The following is a 23206-nucleotide window of genomic DNA, read 5'->3' as shown; positions in this document are numbered from 1 at the left end:
AGAGGCACACTAGTAGAAAATAGGGCTTTGGTTCGGGCCTGGCCAGCCCATTAGTCCCGGTTCATTCACGAACCGGGACCCATGGGGGAATTCATCCCGGTTCGTGAGCCCAGCGGGCCGGTCGGGGCCTCGTGGGCATTGGTCCCGGTTCGTATGGACCCATTTGTCCCGGTTCTACGCACGAACCGGGACCAATGGTCCTCGCTCCTGGCCCACAACCATTGGTCCCGGTTCGTGGCTCGAACCGGGACAGAAGGCTGGGCTTTAGTCCCGGTTTCTACCACGAACCGGGACAAATGAGTTGCATATATATACCCCATCGTCACAGCAGAGCACTCCACAGTGCTCTGTTTTTTCTGGCCGGCGAGGGGAGGGCATTTGGGTGTTCTAGCTCACCTCCTATGCACATGAGGTGTTCGATGAAATGTCTGAGCCACACTAGTTAATCTTTCTCCTCTCGAAACTCGACCTCCGAGCTCCATTTACCCCGAGATTTGTCTAGGTTTAGCGGTCCGTAACGTCCCGTCCCCGTCTTGACCGCCGTCGATCGCCCGCGCCGATCTCGTCGCCGGCACCACCGTGGTGAGCCTCTTGTTCTTATCTTCTTTCTGAAGGAAAAAATTCTTACTTCAGATAGATACTTGTCTAATTTTCTTACTTTTATTATTCCTTGTTATTATATAGTGCGATGGTTTTGGTATCTGCCCCCGTCGGCCCTCGTCCTGTCTATGATTCGGATGTGGTATATATTATCTTTTTATAACTATTTGGTTTATTTATTGTTTATGACAATTATGCCGACCCTATTGTCGAGAGGTTAAATTTAGTTGAAGAAGAAAACAATTACTTGAAGGAAAAAATTAAAAAAATTGAGGAGGAGAAGATGATATTGGAGTTGCATGTTGCGGATGTCCTCGATGATCACAAGATCAAGATGGATGCGATGTGGTTGAAGATTAGAAAGATTAGGAAATATGTCATTCATACCGAGGCTTGGTATCATTATGCCGTTGGATCAATTGTTACCTTGGTTGTGATTATGATCGCATTTGTTGTTGCATTGAAAGTTTTTACATAGTTTCAATGTATGGTTTAATTAGATGCTCTGGAGAGCTATATGTTGTTCAATTTGAACTATGTATGTACTTTGGTTTTAATGTGATGATGAACTGCTATTGATTTGGTCACTTATCTATCCATGTGAACCTGTAATGGTTTTTGACACACATAATTATATATAATGCACGCAGATGAACCGGCAATGGATGTACGGTGACAGACACAGATAATTATGTTTCTCGAAGTGGCTGAGGCTAACCCTCTCAACTTTTTAGCACATGCTATGTGGGTGAAATGATGATACCATGCCAACTTTGAATGGTGCATTTTGAACACACAAAAAGTCTGGAGTTCAAATAAGTTAAAAAAATGAAATCCCTTTGTAACAGATGAGTTTCCGTATGAAACCCTGATACTTCGAAAGAGATTGTCCATTTTGTACACGAAGTGCATCTAGTTTTTGCCGTAACCCTCTCAAATTGTTAGCACATGCTATGTGGGTGAAATGATGATACCATGCCAACTTTCAACCTTTTCAGAGTTCATTTGAAATGCTTTTATTTCAGGGTCTTATAGCTCAAAAAATCAGTAAATGCATGAAAAATAACAAATGAAGTCAGAAAGGGGTGAAAGTTGATGATGTGGCTTTGAATGGTGCATTTTGAACACACAAAAAGTCTTGAGTTCAAATAAGTTTTAAAAAATGAAATCCCTTTGTAACAGATGAGTTTTCGTATGAAACTCTGATACTTCGAAAGAGATTGTCCATTTTGTACACGAGGTGCATTTAGTTTTTGCCGTAACCCTCTCAACTTGTTAGCACGTGCTATGTGGGTGAAATGATGATACCATGCCAACTTTCAACCTTTTCAGAGTTCATTTGAAATGCTTTTGAATTTCACGGTCTTATAGCTCAAAAAAACAGTAAATGTATGAAAAATAACAAATGAAGTCAGAAAGGGTTGAAAATTGATGATGTGGCTTTGAATGGTGCATTTTGAACACACAAAAAGTCTGGAGTTCAAATAAGTTTAAAAAAATGAAATCCCTTTGTAATAGATGAGTTTCCGTATGAAACCCTGATCAACTAAAAAGCCACATCATTTAGCTCAAAAATAATCAATTAAAATATTCTGTTATGATCAACTAAAACAAAACTATAATATTCTTTAATAGCAAAAATAAAATTATATAAGCTTTTATAAACCTCTAATAGCAAAAGGAATCAACTAAAAAGTTTTTATAAACCTCTAGTATTTTTATACTAAAATTATATAAAATTCATGCCACTAAAATTATCAAAATATTTTCTGTTCAAAACATGAAAAGCATAAAGAAACAAAATAAGCTTTAATAAATAAGTAGAAACAAAATTTAATAAATTGAAATTTAATAAAATAAATAAATAGAAACAAAATAAAATAAATAAGTAGAAACAAAATAAACTTTATAAAAGTAAAATAAATAAACTTTAATAAAATAAATAAAAATAGCAACAGTAAGTTTTTTGTTGTAAGTAGAAACAAAATAAAATAAATAAAGCAACAAAAAAATAAAAAAAAGTGCCACCTACTGGGCCACCACGGCCTGAATACGACTAGAAACCTAACCATGGGCCAGGATTCAGGCCCGCAGGAGGCCCAGTAGGCCCACAAGCACATCGTGACAAATTAGGCCCGAAAGCCTGCAGTTGAGAGGAGCTCGAGAGGGTTGGCGCAGCAGCGCTTATAAACCACTCTCGAGCTCTCTCAACTAGCGAGGTGGGACTAAACTTTGGCCGCGAGGCGGGCAGCACAAGGCCTTTGGTCCCGGTTGGTGGCACCAACCGGGGCTAAAGGGGTGCATTGGTACCGGTTCGTGGCACCAACCGGGACCAATGCCCCCCCCTTTAGTCCCAGTTGGTGCCACCAACCGGGACCAAAGGCCTCTGCTTCCCGCCCTTTGGCATTGGTCCCGGTTGGTGGGACGAACCGGGACCAATGCTCTTGGTATATAAGGAGCACTTAGCAATTTTGCAGAGTTCATCACCACAGTTGCCCCGACGACGCCGAGCACATCGATGCCGCCAGGCTGCCCCGACGCCGCCCGCCGCCCCCGTCGTCGCCGTCGCCGTCGCCCGCGCCCGTCGTCGCAGTCGCCCACGCCCTCGCCCGACGCCGTCGCCGCGCGCCGTCCCTGCCCCGACGCGCGCCGCCCCTGCCCCGCCGCGCGCCGCTCCTGCCCCGACGCCGTCGCCGCGCCACTCCTCCCTCTGTGAGCACCGCGCCTCTGCCGGCCCCGCCGCCGCCGTGCTATTTTTTTACTTATACATGCTATTTTTTTACATGTTTTTAGATTTTCATATATGTATGTATGTGTTTTTTAGATATATGTATTTTTTTATGTATGTTCATACATGCTATTTTTTTACATGTTTTTAGATTTTCAATTGTAATGATGTTCTAAAAATACATATATGCAAAAGTTAGATTTTTAGAAAAGTTTTATCTATATATGTTCTCTGATTTAGTGCATTTTAGGTTAGTTTCATTTTTAGAAAAGTTTTATATATTTAGGAAGAAGGAATAGAAGGAAGAAGAAGGAAAAAGAAAAAGTTTTATATATGCAAAAGTTACATTTTTAGAAAAGTTTTATATATCTAGCTAGGAAAGGAAGAAGAAGAAAAAGAATGAGAGGAAAAAGGAAAATAAGAAGAGGAAGAAAGGAGAAGAAGAGGAGAGGAAGAAGAGGAGAAATAAATAAGAAGAGGAAAAAAGAAGAAAAAGAAGAGGAGAAGAAGAGAAAATAGATTTTCTATTTTCTCTTCTTCTCCTCTATTCTTTTCTTCTTCTCCTCTTTTTTTCTTCTTTTTTTTTCTTCGATCTTCTCCTCTATTCCTTTCTTCTTCTCCTCTTTTTATTTCTTCTTCGTCTTCTTATTTTTTTATCGGGTATGTCTTTGTCGATATACCCCCTCCCGATAACTTCAACACGAGGGGGGGTCGATATATCCCTCCCCGATAACATTATTTTCCCATGTATGTATGTCGTCGTTATCGATATAACCCCCTCTCGACCGTGATAACTTATACCACGGGAGCACCCCCGGCCCTCTCGCTCGACCAAAACTCTCGAGGACACCCAAACCCTAGAAAAAAACGATGTCGGTCTCCTACCCCCTCCCGCCGCGCCCCTACCCGACAAACTCTCTCGAGGTCACCCAAATTTACCAAGTTAAAAGAGCGTTGTCGTCGAGGCCACCCCAAACCCTTGAAGCGTTGTCGAGGCCACCCCAAACCCTTGAAGCATTGCCGAGGCCACCCCAAACCCTAGAGAAGCAGCGTCGAGGCCACTAATATGATTCCTTATTGTGATTAGCTAGCTAGTTCTACGTTTGCCACTAATATATCCATCTGTCATATTTGAATAATAATTGCCATGTTGTAAATATTTGCAGAAACTATGGAGAACCCCCGAGACGAAGCAACAGAAGCGGTGTTGGGGGACATAATCGCACAAGGAAGTGATGCCTTCTTGTCGTTTCTCAACGACACCGATGGTCTGGAAGGACAGGGTGAAGAAGCAGGCTATGGTTATGATGGCTCCGGTGACCCAATGCCGGTGCAAGAAGGAGACCGTGATGACGGCTCCGGTGACCGAACCGAGTCCGGCCAGGTATATATATTAGTTAAGCTTGTGCTGACTAGCTAATTGATGCATTCATTGTTTTGGTATGTACACATATTAATTAACTCTCGTCTTTCTTCTTTTTTTTAGCCCTCCGGATCGAGCACAACTTCGGTAAAGAGACGAGGCCCGAAGAAAAAGTTGCGTTCGGATGAAAGGTTTGAGATCATAGCAATCGCGCGCGATGGCATGCCGATTGAACCCATCCGGACAAAGGAAGCATTTGCTGCTCAGTTCGGGGTTCTTGTTAGGGACAAGATCCCGATCAGCATCCACCAATGGTTTAAGCCTAAGAAGGAAGACCCTGAGGTGTCTTATGTCGACGATATGCAGAAAGATTATCTTTGGACCGCGGTGAAGGCAAATTTCACCCTACCGCCAGAGGAGGATCCGGAGAAGCCAGTTAAAGAGCAATTGATCAAGTCTCATGCTCTTAAGAAGATGGCAGAACTATTCAGGAGGTGGAAGAATGAGTTAAAAATATCATTTGTCGACAAAGAAAAGACACCAGAATTCACCGGCCGGTATGAGAAGATCAGAGATCACTGGCCCGCATTTGTGGCCCACAAGACATCGGACAAGAGTAAGAAGATGTCAGCGACAAACAAGAAAAATGCTGCGAAGAAGAAGCATCACCATCGCACGGGGTCAGGTGGCTACCTCAAAGCCCGGCCGTTGTGGGCCAAGGCTGAGAATGACCTGCTTGATAAAGGGGTCGAACCAGAGACATTGAACTGGCCAGACCATTGCCGGACTTGGTTCTTCGGGGTTGGCGGAACCTTGGACCCTGTATCAGGGAAGTGCGTTTGGACGAACGAGCAACTGCGAATACCCGTCACGAGGCTTCAGGAGTATATCGAGGCGGCGCAGCAAGGGACGTTCGTTCCAGACACAGAGAACGACGAGCTCACAATGGCCCTCGGGAATCCTGAGCACCCTGGACGGACACGAGGCACGCCAGGCTCCGTTCCGTGGAAGGCTGGGTTTCCGGACGCAGGCGGTTACAAATGCCAGGAGAGGAGGAAGAAAGTGGAGCATACCCAACTGCAGGCGCTGCACGCAAGGGTACAAGCGATAGAGGAACGAGAAGCAGATCGCCGCAAACGACCTGCCGAAGCTTCTCCCGAAGCTACCTCGCCATCTTAGCGGAGAAGCAGCGTGGCTTCCACCGAGCAGCTTCAGCTAGAGCCTGTCTTCACGGCTCCTGCTAGCTACCCCGTGGATGCTATCACGGAGTCTCAACATTGCCACCTTATGACGCAATGGATGAAATTGAAAGTCAAGGCGGCTGTTGGCTCTGTTTTACCTCCTGAACCTGGCGCAATCTATCACTGCCGGTCGATTCCAGAAGGATATGCTAGGGTGATGGTGGATGAAATAACGGACGGATTTGAGGACCTCGAGCTTGACCACCCTACGGGTGAAGGGGAGACTCGGCTGGGTTCTTCTCTGAAGACTCCATGCCTATGGCGGAAGGAGCTCATCAACCTTCCGAACTGGACGCCTCCGCCTCCTCCTCCTCCTCCGGCGAGTCAGGGCACTCCGCCTCCTCCTCCGGCGAGTGATCAGGGCACTCAGCCTCCTTCTCCGGCGCGTGGCGGCACTCCGCCTCCTTCTCCGCCTGCGCCGGCTCGCCCGAGCAGCCAGCCTCCTCCTTCTCCGCCTCGTCAGCAAGGGCGGAAGAGACCCGCCGCCGCTCCGGCTGCTCCGGCGCGTCGTAGTCCTTCTCCTCCGCCTTGTAAGAAAGGAAAGAAGACAGCCGCATCCGCTCCGTCTGCTCCGGCGTCTAGCAGTACAGCCAGAGGCGGGAGGCAATACAGATTCGGTCCTTCTCTGAAGACTCCAGAGAAGTTACCATACGAGAGAACCCTGGAGGAAAACGTGAAGATCGTGCGAGCCGAAGTGACGAACTTCTTTGAAGGGGTGAAAGCAAAGAAACATCCACCTCCAGAGGAGAAGATAGATCCGGTGAAAACGAAGCGCACTCTGGCTGCCCTAAAGAAACCACCAAAGTCTCCGCCGAAAGGCAACTATGAGCGCATTATTGAAAGGTTATTTATCGAAGCGGAGCGGTCGGGAAGTACTATCAGTGATCAAAGGTTAAAAGAACGACGAGCTGGGGAAAAAATTGCCCAGCTCGGAGAACAAGCGAACCAATCGTGCCCCCCGCTCAAGGTGTCTAGCGATATCGTCGCTAATGATCCGAGGATGGTGCCCGGTTATACCAATCTTGGAGATTACCTGCCCGACGATGTACATTATGATTTCTTGGAGGTGGACGAACACAGATACGAGTACGGGAAGCCTCTCGTCAAAGATGAAAGATCTCTAACAACGATGATGCGAAGATTCAATGATTGGTACATGAAAACCTGCAGAGAGTCTGGGGGGATGAATACTTTGACGCTGAGAGTTAAAGAGGAGGATGACCTTGTTGGAATTGATCTGTTGAATGTTCCACTTGAGGAGTTCTTCTAATTTTTCAATCAACGGGCCTCGATAAATTAACGGTCACTTGCTACTGTCTGTAATTACTACTTCTGTCATTAAGTCTTTATATATAGGTCAGCTCTTTCATTGCATGTATATATAATTATCCTCACTATATTATGCAGATTGAAGATCGCCGAATTGAAGAAAAGACAAATCGGTGATATTGGGTTCATTAACACAAATCTCATAGATGCATATACGGTTGAATTTAAGGCCAGAGAGACCGAGGCCAACTTGCTACGATAGTTGGTAATAAATGAAAACAAAGATATAATACTCTTTCCTTACAACTTCAAGTGAGTGTTACTGTCATGCATATTCGGTTTCCCTTATTAGTCCAGGTTATAGTAATGTAATTGATGAGTTATGCATGCGTGCGCAGGTTCCACTATATTCTCCTAGAGATTAAGCTTGAGCAGGGATTAGTAACCGTTTTAGACTCCAGACAAAAAGATCCCCAGGAGTATGCGGACATGACTGAAATGCTCGAGAAGTAAGTTAAATCGATCATTATCGCACCATATCGGCAACTTTGTTCATTTCCTGATATCAAGTAATTGTTTTCTTTGTCTGGCAGGGTTTGGACAAAATTCACCTCAAAAGCTCCGGGACTGTCGAAGAAGCTGCAATTTAAACACCCGAAAGTAAGTACTACTAGCATGTTCCGCGCATCTCCTAGTGATTCAAGCGCGCGCTAGTTTCATCAATACCATTTAGCATGCTTGCTTATCAGTTTGATTGACCTCTATTTCTTGTAAAGTGGTTGTGGCAGGAAGCCGGGATTACTATGGATACTACGTTTGCGAGTCCATCCGCTACACGACCTGTGAGCGGGGCTACTCTGACAAACAATATGAAGTACGTAAATAATAATATTCACAAATTTATTTTATTACCATCATTTGTGTTGAGTTTCATTTATTCATATATATGTATTGACCCCCTTCTTCAAATTAGATATTTCGGATGCGGGGTGAACTCCTACCACCAGATCGCATGCGAGCAATTCAAGAGGAATTGGTGGCATTCTTTCTTGACCATGTGATCGATGAAGACGGAGAATACCATGTGGACCCTGAGTTCATATATAATTAGGGATTATATTGTAAGAGATAATTATATTGATATATATGTAGCCAGTAGCGTCGGATAGATATACGAGAACTTGTTGTTCGACCAATCTCTCAGAGAAGGAGAGGTGGTCGATATCACTTCTCTCTGTATGCATATGTTCATGACGATCTTCTATTTCCTTCATTTTCTTACTAGCTAGCGTGTCGAGTCCTCTCCATACGTATAGTACGTAGCGTCGACCAAGCACGAAGATAAGAGAGGACACTTCTCTCTATTAATTAGCTAGCTAACACAATATATGAAACACCTAAATTAACCCCCCAAAACCCCTATATCACCCCCTTTCAAAAAAAACCTCAGCTCCTGCCAGCTGCTGACGCGTGGACGCCTATTGGTCCCGGTTGGTGCCACCAACCGGGACCAAAGGGCCTCCTGCCTGGGCTCGCCGCACCGGTCACGTGGAGGCCCATCTGTCCCGGTTCATGTAAGAACCGGGACTAAAGGCCTAGGGCTTTAGTAACGACCCTTTAGTCCCGATTCAACAACGGGACAAATGGCCCTTTTTCTACTAGTGGCAGTTGAACTCAGTTTGGTTGATTGTAAATTTGTATAATTATGTGGAGTTCTGAGTAATACAAGTTTTATCTGCCAAAAAATAAGGGGGTCATCACCTCAAACCCATAGGACACCTCTTCCCCTCCTAGAGGGGTGTTGTTAGGTGGAAATCAGACAACCAGCGCGCAAGTTGTGTATGCCTATGCCTGGGTTAGATGAAGATAAAAGTTAAGCCCCGCGCGTCTTGGTCCTAGTAGTGAGATCTGCCAGGGATAGTGTCTTGTACAGCAAGGAAATAGCGACCCCTCATCAGAATTCAGATACACGAAACCTTGGGCGTACGATACGAGGTTCGTACGTACGTACTGTTGCTGCTCTGTCTCTACTCTCGACGTCCCGAGCACCCACCGACCGGTAATGGCGTTCACCGTGGTGGCCGCGCGGTTCTGCGCGCGGCGCCCGACGGCGTTCACCGTGACCAAGACCGGCTGGCCGTGGGGCCGCGACCTGACCGTCACGGACGCCAGCGGCGCGGAGGTGATGCGGGTGGACGGGTCCTTCCTCTTCGGCCGCTCCGTCCTCCTCGACGCCGCGTCGCGCCCCGTGCTCACCGTGCAGCGCCGGCCGTCCCTGTTCGAGGTCCGCCGGACGTGGAAGGCGTTCGAGGGGGACAGCACGAGCTCCAAGGACCTGCTCTTCTCCGCCGTCGTGCAGCCATCGCTGACCAGCACGGGAGACATCCACGTGCACCTCGACGGCGACAGGCGCCGCGACTTCGTCGGCGTCCGCCCCTGGTACCGCGGGACTGACTGCGCCGTCACCCACGCCGGCGCCACCGTTGCCCAGATCGAAAGCTCGGGGGGGTTCTTGAGTCCGGCAAAGTATGACGTCCGTGTCAACGAAGGCGTCGACCATGCCTTCATCCTGGGGCTCACCGTGGTTCTGGAGTGTATACGGCTCGACGACGCTGAACAAGAGAGGTCACGCGCCCTCGAGAGGTCACGAGCTAGAAATAAGAACTTATAAGTACTGAATTGTGGCTATTTTTTATGTGTGCAAGATGATTGGCTCTTGTTTTGTAATCAGGTCGGCCAAATTGGATAGAATTTCACATAGTTTGATATAGTTTGTGGGTTACCTATTGAACTGCCTCAACTCATGCTGCGAAACACCCATGATAGAAGCGACTTTATCGTGCATGATGAACACACATAATAAGGTTTTCAAATAGATAGGTGTTCTTGCAAACATTTTCTAACAGGGCACATAAATAGAACATGAGAGCCCTACCCTCTGCTTGCACTATGCCTAAAGGGAGGTGCTGAATGCAGCCTGCCCTAGCCCCCTAGGGCTCATACTTATGCTGCCTGAATGTGAGGTTCAGACGCCCGGGTCGAAGATTTGCCTTGTCGGTCACCCAGAGTGGTGCACTTTTCGGCGCAATGCTGGAGACCCCATGGAATATGCGCCTTGATTGACCACCAAATATCAGAACATCACCAGATTCAAGTTTAATCTTTGAAGCCTTATCAACATCTCTGTCATCGCCATACAAGAATTCTGCAGTGTCACCCAATGAAAAGGAAACAACAGGCAGTCCCTTGTCAAGGCTAGATTTATCTTCATCTTTGTCCTGTCAAGTGACAAAAATCAGTTGGGGCCCAGCTATAGTACTCGTGAAAAAGGAGTTCAGCTGGATTAGCATTCCAACTGTAAAGAAATGGGAGTACAAGACATTATACTGCAAATGCATGTTTACTGAATTAATCCGTCAGCGCTCAGCTCATCCCATAGATTGGTAGCAGAAATAGGAAACGTAATGATGCTAATGTATGAAAACATATGGTTAGAGAAAGCTTTTCTTTTGTACCTGATGAAGACCTAACTTCCCGCCAGTGGTGTAGAAGTTCACAATGCAGATGTCAGGTGACATCAGAGGAAGTTCTACAGCGGGATCGGTAGCTCCCTTGCCTCTTTGTTTCAAGAAATCATGGGAAGCTTTAATGGCTTCTTCAACAAACTTAGTCAATTCTTGTGGCATCTGTGGTGGTTGAGCCCCATCATAGGGTCGTATATCTCCATATGATCTTGAATCTGGATCCCAGTTCTTCCCTAAGCACATCATCCGCAGACTTAGCTTACCACCATCTCTGTAGGCAGGTTGATAAAATCCTCCTGTGCCAACACCAAGTTCCCGACAAAGCTTGATAATTTCAACCTGAGATGCACAACAACAAAAAATGCTTAGAGGTAAGCTTTCTGCAAGCGTACTTGAACGCATAATAAGAGAGGTACAATAATAAAATCAGTAAAGGAAATATATGTTTCTGGCTTATCAGAGTTCTGTTAAAGTGTTATGAAGGTTGCAGCAATGCGTGCTGACAAAAGAATGGAAACATAACACTTCAGTAATGAGCAACCAAAAGTCCAAAGGCACACAAAAACAAATTTGAATACTAATGTCAAACAACAGTTTTCGTCTGAGCGGTACAAAATAATCAATGGAGATAGGATAAAACAAAGAAACTAAGATGAGATAACAAACAGAGCAAAACTGCGTAAATATAGACGTACCTGATCATCCGGCTTTAAGAAGCTTTTCAATAAAACCATCCCAGGTCTCAGATGTTGCAACTGAGCTGCACTGTTTGAAAGCTCCCTTGCACGGAGGCGTTTTTCTTCTCTCTTGATCTCATGTAAAGGGCGATTTAGCTTGAAAATGCCTTTGCTGTTACCCATGCATATATCAAATGGAGCAGCTCCTAAATCAGACCCCACAGCTCCAGAGCCAGTTGAAGCACTACTGGAGTCTAGAGGGTTTGATAGTTGAATCGACGCAACCATTTGGACCAGCGAATCTTGAGATTTCGGTTGTTGAACTTGTTCGGACATCATCAGTGATGAATCGAGAGACTTCCATGGTTGAACTGGTGAATCGAGAGACCCCACAGCTCCAGAGCCACATGAAGCGCTACTGTATTCTGGAGGTCTTGATATTTGAATCGATGCAACCGTTTGAACCAGTGGATCTTGAGATTTCGGTGGATGAACTTGTTTAGCCATCATCAGCGGTGAATAGAGAGACTTTGGTGGTTGAACTGGTGAATCTAGAGACTTTGGTAGAACTGGTGTACCCATCTGCGATCTTTTACTGCTAACTGAGGGAGAAGATGAACATGGCCCTTCCTTCTGAGAATCGAGAGACTTCGGTGGTTCAACTGGTGAATCAAGAGACTTTGGCAGAACTGGTGTAACCATCTGCTGCGGTGATTTTTTACTGCTGACTGATGGAGAAGATGAACTCGACCCCTCCTTTTGAGATTGTAAGGGACTTTCATGGCCCTGCAGAATAAATTACAACTGTCATCATGAAACAAGAGAACATCGATATATCTGAAAGACCAGCAAGAATGTGTAATAATATGAGACACATAATGTACTTAACTTGAGAAATAATCAGGCATGACATGACTACCAAATTGAATTTCACCATGTTAATGCTCACAACCATTTAATGGGCATATACATGACTAAACAGAAGTCTACAACTACCAATTTTACTGAGCGAGCAAACACACGATCCTACAGTGATTATAGAAAAAAGCGATTTAAAATGGAAGTTGAAGCAATGGAATAGGATCCCGCATTCTTTCATTCAGGTCCAGCAAATGGCCACCCCATGCTGCACATGGGTGACTGTATTCATGTTTTTGGGATAACAAGTGAATGTATTCATGTAATTTGTTCAAAAGCAGAAAGTTTCTGATACTTCAACTGACAGACAGAACAAAAAACAGCGCAGAAACAGAGAGAGCCCGAGAAATAACACGCTCGGTCCATCCACAAGACAAGACTACAACTCTGATGTTCTGCTAGAACATGGTGTGGTACTGGTACAGTTGGTGAGCCAGCAATTCAGACCCTATTTCCGGGCCTCGTCAGGGGCAGCAATGCTGAAACGCCGCAATTCGATGCTACAACTTCCGCTTCCGCGGATGCAGACGAGAAGATTCCTAATTTCGTAGCAAACCAAAACCGCAACGGACACTGCTCTGACCCGTAACCGCCACTCCGCACAAATGCCGCGGCGTGGCGCATCCCATAATCCCCGCGCCATGTCGCCGCGTCAATCCACGGCCGGCGGCGAAACCCCCAAACCCTAACCCCGGCGGAGCGGCGGGCCGGAAAGACGAACAGAAAGAAAAGAAACCCCCGCCCGTAGGTTGGCGTTCGTACCAGAAGAGAAGAGGCGAAAGAAGGGCTAGGGCAAAGGAGGCACGTACGAACTCGCGCGAGACCCGGTACTTGTGCCGCCCCGATGAGGAGGAGGAGGAGGTCGTCGCCGGGTTCCTTCCGCCGCCGCGGCCACGGCCGCCGCGGCCGCCTGCCATGGGCGCGGTGGCGGAGGCGGAAAAGCAGGGGGCTCTGCTCTGCGCTGCCGTTTCGCCTTTGGTGTGGCTGGTTGTCGACTTGCCCGTTGGCAACAGAGTGATTGGTTGGGTCTCGGCCTCTCGGGAGGAGGCGAACGGGGGGCGGTCGCCGTTATTTATGACCCACCAACACCAACCAACAGGCGCGGGCGGGCGGGCGGGTTCGTGGGCGGAGCGGAACCGACTCGACCACCCGGATTCCACTCACCTTTTTTTTTTTAGGGTAGGATTCCACTGACCTTGGAGTCTTCACCAGATTCTCAAAAAAAAAGAGACCTTGGAGTCTTCACCAGTTCAAGAAAAATTGAAAAAAAAAAGATGTGAGAGGAGCGAAAGGTGTGAATTTTAAGCTGAAAAGAAGGCGTGCATTTTTTATCCGACCAAAAAGGGTGTGAATTTGGCCTACTAGCTTTTCTACTCCTACGCATTGCCACAGACAGCTTCAGCAAGGCTGGGTGGGCCATGGCCCGCCCAGCCCAGAGCAAAAACAATGAGGGGGTTCATATTAGGCTGGACCAATTTGAGGGAAAAAAAGTGGGCTTTTCTTCGTACCGGCCCACCCATATTGGCACCGTGGCTCCACCTGCGGCCACAGATGCTCAACAAGAATCAAGAGCTATGAATTTCCCACAGATGCTCAACAAGATCAGCTTGGAGTTAGTTATGAGCTTTTCAGCTCTCGATCATGTGATGCGTTGCGAGGAATCTCAGGATTTGTTTGACGAACTTGAAACATCACAACAACTCTCTAAACATCATTTCATGTGGCTTCCCGGGCCCACTTCGTAGTGAGATCTCTTGTGTCTTGCGATTGCTGAGATGTCTTCACAAATCTACTCCCTCCGTCCCACTCTAGCGTCAAAAACGCTCTTATATTATGGGACGGAGGGAGTACTTATTAGTGGCGTGCGGGGTGTGTCCATTGATGGTGTGCTCGGCGCACACCACTACTACCTCACCACTCATAGTTACCGGTGGCATGCTCTCTGCAAACATACCACGGGTTCCTTTAATACTAGTGGCGCGTGTCACTATTCCTGAACGCTACCAATAATATGTTTCTGCATTTAGAAAAATATAGTAATATTAACTTATAAATTGTGTGCCAGAAGGGGCACACGCCGCTAGTAACCTACTCCCTCCATAAATGGTACTTTAGTGATCTAAACGGTCTTATATTAGTTTACAGAGAGAGTATATATTAGTGGTGTGTGCATACATGACTAGTAAAAAAATCAGCATTAAAAGGAATATTACATTTATTAGATACATTTTGGCACGTTTGCAAAAATCACACTATAAAATTGTAGATCCATATGCATAAAGACTAACAGACCCTATACTTGTTGGTCCTTGTGAGAGCCAGGCATAAAAAAAGTATGCCCTCCGAAATTCCTACACTTTCTTTCTATCCAAACAGAGCAAACGAGATGTGCTACGAGTGACCTATCACCAAAAAACAAAAATCATATCTAATTTTTTTTTGTGATTTGAATTGGGGATTGATCAAACCCTAGCACCAAATCAAATCAACTAGTTCAAACTCAAATATTTTCAATGAACCAAAATGCCCTTAAAAAATTGTTCATAATTTATGGGAAGTGACGAAAGCTCCACCATAAATGTTACACATTTTTACATGGCATTTATGGCCTTTGAAACAATCCATATTATATTTGAATTGGAGTTATTAATTTCTATAAATAATTTTATAGCTCCAATAATTCTGGAATTTATTGTGAAGCTTCTTAATAATTCCACTAGTCCACACAATAATTTACAGAAGCAGTATAATTGATTTGGTTTGAAAACTAAATCAAAACATAGCACAGAGAATTAGAAAACAGAAAGAAAAGGGAAAAGAAACAAACCCACCTGGCTTACCTCGGCCTGCTACTGTAGTAGAGGCCCGGCCCACCATCACCACCGTCTTCAAGCTCCTGCCAGGAGGACGCGCTCGCCGCGCGCGCACTCGCCCGCCACCTCTTGCCTGCCTGCCTCCCCTTGGGCTCCCTCACGACGCCACGCGACCCCCCAAAGCCGTCCGGCTCTCCCTCTCTCTCCCTCAAGCGCTCTCCCCTCCTCTACTTCTCTCGCGCGCCTCCAATCATATCAACAAGGAATTCCTTCTTTTCCAGGAGCCCATTCGAAAAGAACTCCAAAGTTAAACGTGCTTGACTTGGAGTAATTCTAGGATGGGTGACCGACTCGGAAGTAACTCCCGGGTGCGCACGAGTGAGGACAAAAGTGCGCAGAAAAGATTAGTGTTGGTCTGTGGGGCCAGTCTATCCCGCCCGGCGTAACAGGATGTTACACAAAAGCTTTGAAAAGCGAATCAATCCCTGTCTACAAATGATCCCGACTTCCAGAGATTTGCATATGCGAAGCTTTAACATTGCGCATGAAAGAAGCAAAAGTATTACACATATGTTTTACAACAGCTAGATTGGATGTTCTTGCCGACTTCTTCTAACAGGGTACATAAAATTACCACGAGAGAGTGCCCTACTTCTACTTGCATTTAGCCTAAACGGAGGCACTGAATATGCTACCAATCAGTATTGCCTCTCGATTTCCAAACATGCATATTGCCTGAATGTGAGATTCAGAAGCCCAGCTTGAAGATTCGTCTTGTCGGCGAGCCACTCGGGTGCAGTTCCCGGTTTGATGCTGGAAACCGCGTGGGATATTCTCCTTGATTGGCCACCAAAAATTAGAACATCCCCAGATTCAAGATCAGCCTTCGAAGCCGCATCATCTCTTATGCCACGGTACAAGAGTTCTGCAGTGTCGCCCAACCAAAAGGAAACAACAGGCAATTGTCTGGCAAGGCTAGTTTCTGTTACATCTGTGTCCTGTCAAAAGACAAGACCATAAATTACAGTCGATGGACATCAAAGGCTAGTGGCAAGACGAAAAGCACGCTACTGGAGAAAGCGGTTCTTTTGTACCTGACGAAGAACAATTGTCGGGATAATGTGTCGAACCTAACAGTGCACATATCTGGTGACATTGGAGGAAGCTCTACCAAAGGATTGGAAGTACCCCCTCTTTGCTCCAGGAATTCATGGGAGGCTTCAATGGCATCTTCCACGAGCTTCTTGAATATTTTAGGGATATCAGGTTGAGCACCATCAAATGGACGCATATCTCCATAAGAGTTGGAATATTGATCGCATTTCTTCCCTAAGCACAAACACTCTCTTGCATTAACACCAAGATTATGGCAAAGTTTGAAAATTTCAACCTGACACATGCGACAAATAAGCATCAGATATGAATTCGGCATATTCGAACACATACTAAAAGAAGCACAATAATGCAATCAGCCAAGGAAATGTATATTTATGGCATATAGGAATTATGAAAATTGCAGCCAAGTGTGCAGATCAGAGGGATTAGAGGTATAAAACTTCAGTCAAGAGCACGCACATTTTCACATGAAGAAACATAAACATGAATAGAAATAACTTTTCATACCAACTGAAGAAATTAACACGAGAGAAAAAGAAAAAAGAGCAAAATGTATAAATGTTAGACATGCCTGATCATTGGCCTTCAAGAACTTTTTCAACAGAACCATCCCAGGTCTCAGATGTTGCAATGGAGCAGTATTGTTGTCACATACGCATGTATCAAATGGAGCAGGTGTGACGTTGACTGACCCTTTGTAATTGTATTGCCTGAATGTGAGGTTCAGACGCCCGGGTCGAAGATTTGCCTTGTTGGTCACCCAGAGCGGTGCACTTTTCGGTGCAATGCTGGAGACCCCATGGAATATGTGCCTTGATTGACCACCAAATATCAGAACATCACCAGATTCAAGTTTAATCTTTGAAGCCTTATCATCATCTCTGACATCGCCATACAAGAATTCTGCAGTGTCGCCCAATGAAAAGGAAACAACAGGCAGTCCCCTGGCAAGGCTAGATCTCTGTTCATTATTGTCCTGTCAAGTGAAACAAATCAGTTAGGTCCAGCTAGTGCTCGTGAAACAGGAAGTGACACAAATCAATTAGGTCCAGCTAGTACAGCATACTACAAATGCATGTTTATTGAATTAATCTATGAGCGCCCAGTTCATCCAATAGATTGGTAGCAGAAAAATGAACCGTAATGATGGTAATGTATGGAAACATATTGTTAGAGAAAGCTTTTCTTTTATACCTGATGAAAACCTAACTTCCCGCTAGTGGTGTAGAAGTTAACAATGCAGATGTCGGGTGACATCACAGGAAGTTCTGCATCAGGATTGGTAGCTCCCTTGCCTCTTTGTTTTAAGAATTCATGGGAAGCTGCAATGGCATCTTTCACGTACTTAGTCAATTCTTCTGGTATCTTTGGTGGTTGAGCAGCATCAAAACGTCGTATATCCCCATATGAGCCTGAATCTGGGTCCCAGTTCTTCCCTAAGCACATCATCCGTAGACTTAACTTAGCACCTTCTCTGTACCCAGGTTGATAAAATCCTCCTGGGCCAACACCAAGATCTCGACAATGCTTGATGATTTTAACCTGAGATGCACAACGAAAGACCACTTTGATATATGCTTTCTGCAGTGAATATGACTCAGGCATACTTGAACACAAGGTAAAGAGAAGCACAAGGATAAAATCAGTAACGGAAACATATGTTTTTGCTATCAGAATTCCAAGAAGTGTTATGCAGGTTGCAGTAATGTGTGCAGAAAGACATGGGACGCATAATACTTCAGTAATGAGCAAGCAAAATTCTGAAGGCATACAAGCAAAACAAATTGAATACTAATTTTAAACAATAGTTTTCTTTTGCAAGGCACATATTAATCATTCGAGCTAGGATAAAACTGAACAAATTAACATGCGATAATAAACAGAGCAAAATGCATAAATATAGACATGCCTGGTCATCAGGCTTTAAGAAGTTTTTCAATAAAACCATCCCAGGTCTCAAATGTTGCACTGGAGCAATGTCTGAAAGCTCCTTTGCACGGCGTTTCTCTCTATTGATCTCAAGGAGGCCGTGTTTGAGAATGACAGTGCCTTTGCTGTTACCCATGCATATATCAAATGGAGCAGCTCCTAAATCAGACCCTGCAGCTCCAGAGCCACTCGAAGCGCTCTTGGATTCTGTAGATTTCGATAGTTGCATCGATCCAACCATCTGGACCAGTGAATCTAGAGATTTCGGTGGTTGAACTTGTTTAACCGTCTGCAGCGGTGAATCGAGAGACTTTGGTGGTTGAACTGGTGAATCAAGAGACTTCAGTAGACCTGGTATAACCATCTGGAGCGTCGATTCTGTACTGCTAACTGAGGGAGAAGATGAACAGAGCCCTTCCTTTTGAGATTCTAAGGACCTTTCAGGACCCTATAAATATAGTTGATATTTATGACTGTTAGAATGAAACAGGATAACAGTGATATCTCTGGAAGACCAGCAAAATGTGCAACCAATATAAGACACATACATGTACTCCCTCCGTCCCAAAATTCTTGTCTTAGATTTGTTTAGATACGGATGTACCTAGTACTAAAACGTGACTTGATACATCCCTATTTAGACAAGTCTAAGACAAGAATTTTGGGACGGAGGGAATAGTACTTAACTTCAGAAAAAAGCAGGCATGACCATCAAATTGAATTTCACCATGTCAATGCTCATAACCTTTTAATGGCCGATACAAGACTGAAAGTCTACAATTTCCCAATTGAAATGGGCGAGCAAACACACAATTCTACAGAGATTATAGAAAAGAGCAATGCAAAGTGGAAGCGAAGCAATGGCACACGGTCCCGCGTTCTTTTATCCAGGTCCAGCAAATGAAACACACAAAAAAAACAAAATTTCCATGGCTACCCCACACTGCAAATGGGTGACTGTATTCATGTTGTTTGCTCAAAAGCAGAAAGTGTCTGATACCTCAACTGATAGACATGACAAAATATCTATAAACAACTAAAAATACAATTTTCGGCGCAGTAAGAAAACCTCTATAAACCTCTGCAACTCTGACATTCTGGTAGCGCATCAGGTGGTAGAGTTCCTCAGCCACCAATCCAGACCCTAATGCCGAGGAAGGGACGCTGCAATTCGATACTACTTCCGCGGTCGCAGAGGAAAAGATCCCTAATTTCGTACCAAACCAAAACCCACAGCGGACACGGTGCTGAGCTCTAACCGCCCGCGCCAAACGAATGCCACGGCGCCGCGTACTCCGAAAACCCGGCGGCGAGACCCCCAAACCCTAGCTCCATGGGAACGGCGGGCCGGAAAGACGAACAGAAATAAACCCCCGTATGGTTGCGTTCACCGGAACAAAAAGACGAAAAAAGGGCTGGGGAAAGGAGGCACGTACGAACTCGCGCGAGGCCCGGGGCTTCTGCCGCCGGGAGGAGGGGGAGGAGGAGGTGGCCGGCTTCCTTCCGCCGCCGCCGCCTGCCATGGGCGCGGTCGCGGAAGCGGAAAAGCGGGGGGCTCTGCTCTGTCGTTTCGCCTTTCGTCTGACGGCTTTCCCGTTGGCCGTCGCCGTTATTTATGACCCACCCATCCAGCGGGTTTGAATGATACAAGGAACATGAGCTTTAAAAAAAAATTGAGAGGGAAGACAAACTTTGATTGAGGGTCCACGACACGGACTCAAATTATTACTTCCTCCCTCCCATAATATGAAGAGTGGTGACATTAGTTGGAGAGGCGTCTTGGGTCATCTTTGAGTAACATTAATCGAGACCACACCGAGAACTTAGGTTGCCACGAACACAACGGTCGCCATTGGTGGAGACTGAGCAAGCACATCAAGATGGAGTCGACGTCGAGGCACCACGGGGTGGACGAGGGGGGAGCAGTCAGTGTTGAGACTTTGAGGCATAGCCCAAGTGTTTCTTGTGAAGCCGAAAGGTGGTTGATTGTATTTTCTATTCATTCAGATTTCAATAATGCTTCTCATGATCACTCAAATACAAGATTTCAAGATCCGACAAGGATTTCTCCCATAGTACACATAAACTTAGCCATGCAACCACATAGATATGCTGGGGACCAAACTATGTCACTAAGATGGAAAAGGACGTGAGGCATCGCCTAAAAAATTTGGTTCGGAAATACCTACATATTACATGCCTGTTAGTCTTTGTAATGACATTTACAAGATTATTACTAAATCCTTGCCGGATAGACTCAAACCTCACTTGCCAGATTATATTGAAGTGCCTAAGCAAGCTTTCATTGAAGAGCGTAGAAGTAGTGATAATGTTATCATATCTCGGAAATTTACTCATTCTTTTGCCCTTAAATTTTGGAGATATCATGCCTTCATGCTTAAGATTGGTATTGCAAAAGCTTTTGATCATATCGAATGGAATTTCATAGTTTATGCTCTCTCACATAAAGGGTTGCATGGTTATTTCATCAACTTAATATATGCATGCATTTCCACACTTGTTTTCTCTGTCATTATTAATGGCCAGACCTCTCATAAATTTAAAAGTTAACGAGGTATCAGACAAGTTTTTCCTCCTTCTCCTTATCTTTTTGTGCTGGCCATTAACAAACTTTCTGTTGCTCTCAATGATGTTATGGCTGCAAACAATCTCGAGGGTATCATGCTTGGACCAAACTGCCCTCGTGTGTATTCCTTACTTTTTGCAGATGTTCTACTCGCATGTGGCAAGGCATCTATGCATAAAGCCCAAGCCATGCGACATGTTCTTCACCATTTTTGGGCTGCTTCAGGTCAGATCCCAAATTGGACTAAATCTGCTATTCTATTCAGCTCTCATGTTAGCCAGGCCATTATCTCCAACATTAAAACCATATTGCATGTTCCTAACATGGATGAAAGTTTCACGCACCTTGGGCACCCTCTTATTCTTCAATAATTCAAAAGAGGATTGTGTATCGTATGGACATTTAGTTCATACACATATTAGAGTTCCTCCATATCCCCGAGAACTAGGGGTTTTACTTGGACATGGAGGCGACAAAACATCATCACAATGGTCATGGGAATAATAGATGAATGATTAATGCAACACAAGTATGAATCCATGCTAGAGTTCGGTATTACAAAGAGATGAATGAGATGTCGAAGATGTGGATGCAACAGTGATGACCATGAAGAACGATGCCGAAGTCTCCTTGATCGGGTTGATGGCGTGGCAGTGCCCTTCTACTGATTACCCCTCTGGATCCCTTCTGGAGATGAGGTTTCTTGGTCTTGGAGCGTGTTTTTATCTCTATGTCCGTCCTTTGCGTGATCCGAGGATACATGGTTGAAGTAGTTGACTAGGGGGGAGGCAGCGCCGGCTGGTACTACAGTTGGTACGAGTGGGCCCGCTTGTACCAGGCGGTGTCTTCTCTCCTGGATAGCTCTTTTCGTCTGGTTTTGCTCATACATGATCGTCGCTTTGTATGGAGGTTATCATCATGTCAATTTACATGAGTTTTATCCATATAATGGTGATTTCAAATTAATGCTTCAAATAACCTTCTCATTTAGGATCATGGTGAAATTAGACAAAAGGGGTGCGCGAGCGCAGTTAAATCCTGAAAATCCTACAAATACTATGCAAAACAAGAAGTAAAAAGTGATGCAAAATGGAGTCATGAGAGGGTTCGCTTCCTAATCCTTCAGAAGAAGAAACTGGTGTTGATGTGGCTGACATATGCAGATATTCCAATGGCTGATTGGGAAGCTCAATTTAGTAAAAAAAAAAAACAGGTGAGCTTGATCATACTTGAAAGAAGAGTTGCATTGCTCGTGGAGTGCTAGCAATTCAAGCGTCAACTGTGGCATCTGAGTCAACATTTAGCATCTGTGGATTTGTCATTCGGGACCCATTGAACCAGACTAAAAAGTTACATTGTGGAGGCGTTGATTTGTCTCCAGGATTGGCTAAAATCCGCTGCTTCCAATCATTCAGATCCTATACTGATGAGGAACAATAGACGAGGAAAAAGAAAAAGGAAATCACATGCCAGATATGTTTGGCTACTTATAGATACTTTCACTCTAGTGTAGTATTTTTTAATACCAACAAGGTGGAGTTGCTCCTCCACAACCTTGTGCTGCTTCATATACTTACAACTAAAATTGCCGACGAATATTACTCAGTAAGTTGACAATAAGCACATCTTCATTTCATACGTGCTTCGACAATTACTTTCTCATGTAGTGTTTGTCTCACATACCTACGAAAACCTACCAAGCAAGCAAATACAATGAAGAGAACACCATTGCTGGGCCTCACAAACCCGCTATGACGCTTTTCAAGTTGTGCCGCTACAACTATGCAATTTTAGAGAGCTCGTCAAACAGCAGAGGCTACCCTGAAAGCCTAGTCAAATGTGCCGGCCCACTTTGCCTCAAGTGGTTTTTTTTCTCTTCGCTTTTAGTAGTTTTCCACCAAAAAAAATTATTGTTTTTTTACGGAACTAGATATTTCAAAACCTACTAAAAAATAAAAATATATTAAAAAATGTGCAGTGTGTATTTAGGAAAATCTCAGTGTATATTAAAAGAACGTTCACCGTATATTGAAAAAGTTCACATATATAAAAAATGTTCAATGTGTATTAATCACTGTTTGTTTTGCAATTAATAAAAAGGATCATATATTAAAACATATACGATTTATATTACAAAAATATTTAGCGTGTATTCATCGTAAATTAATGAGTTGTTCATCATGTATTACAAAATTCTTCACTATGTGCTAAGAAGAATAAAGTGAAAAGTAAACAAAAGAAAAAGAAAAAACCCTTAAAATACAAAAAAAGAACCAGAAAAAGGCAGAAAAGAACTGGAAAAGGGAAACAAATAGCGAATGATACAAAACAAACGGACTGCAGTTTGCAAACACAACACACACACGCAACAAAATTGAGCCGGGCTATGAAAATATCAAGTGCTCCCATCCTTGGGGTGCTCCCCATACTCCAATTTCAAA

General features: G+C 44.7%; 1 protein-coding gene and 1 pseudogene across 1 annotated transcript; both read right to left on the bottom strand.

The window, feature by feature from the left end:
• Positions 1-10021: 10021 nt before the first annotated feature.
• On the bottom strand, positions 10022-13353 carry LOC123123439 (uncharacterized). Its single transcript, XM_044543941.1, has 4 exons — positions 13130-13353; positions 11421-12188; positions 10717-11064; positions 10022-10479 (listed from the first exon to the last, which is right to left on the bottom strand). The coding sequence occupies exons 1-4, from the start codon at positions 13235-13237 to the stop codon at positions 10192-10194; spliced, it is 1512 nt and encodes a 503-aa protein (XP_044399876.1). The 5' UTR covers positions 13238-13353; the 3' UTR covers positions 10022-10191.
• A 2330-nt stretch (positions 13354-15683) lies between these two features.
• On the bottom strand, positions 15684-19795 carry LOC123123438 (uncharacterized; annotated as a pseudogene).
• Between the last annotated feature and the right edge of the window lie 3411 nt (positions 19796-23206).

This window comes from Triticum aestivum, chromosome 5D (assembly GCF_018294505.1).
Source record: "Triticum aestivum cultivar Chinese Spring chromosome 5D, IWGSC CS RefSeq v2.1, whole genome shotgun sequence".
Taxonomy (NCBI): domain Eukaryota; kingdom Viridiplantae; phylum Streptophyta; class Magnoliopsida; order Poales; family Poaceae; genus Triticum; species Triticum aestivum.
Note: the sequence above shows the minus strand (reverse complement) of the source record. Positions and strands in the feature narration are given on the sequence as shown.

What these genes read in the sequence shown, in the direction of transcription:
- LOC123123439 (XM_044543941.1), bottom strand. Translation starts at nt 13,237, where the DNA reads ATGGCAGGCGGCCGCGGCGGCCGTGGCCGCGGCGGCGGAAGGAACCCG. An exon ending in ACCGGGTCTCGCGCGAGTTC is followed by an intron (nt 12,189 to 13,129) that starts GTACGTGCCTCC and finishes TTTATTCTGCAG; the next exon opens with GGCCATGAAAGTCCCTTACA. An exon ending in TCTTAAAGCCGGATGATCAG is followed by an intron (nt 11,065 to 11,420) that starts GTACGTCTATAT and finishes TGTGCATCTCAG; the next exon opens with GTTGAAATTATCAAGCTTTG.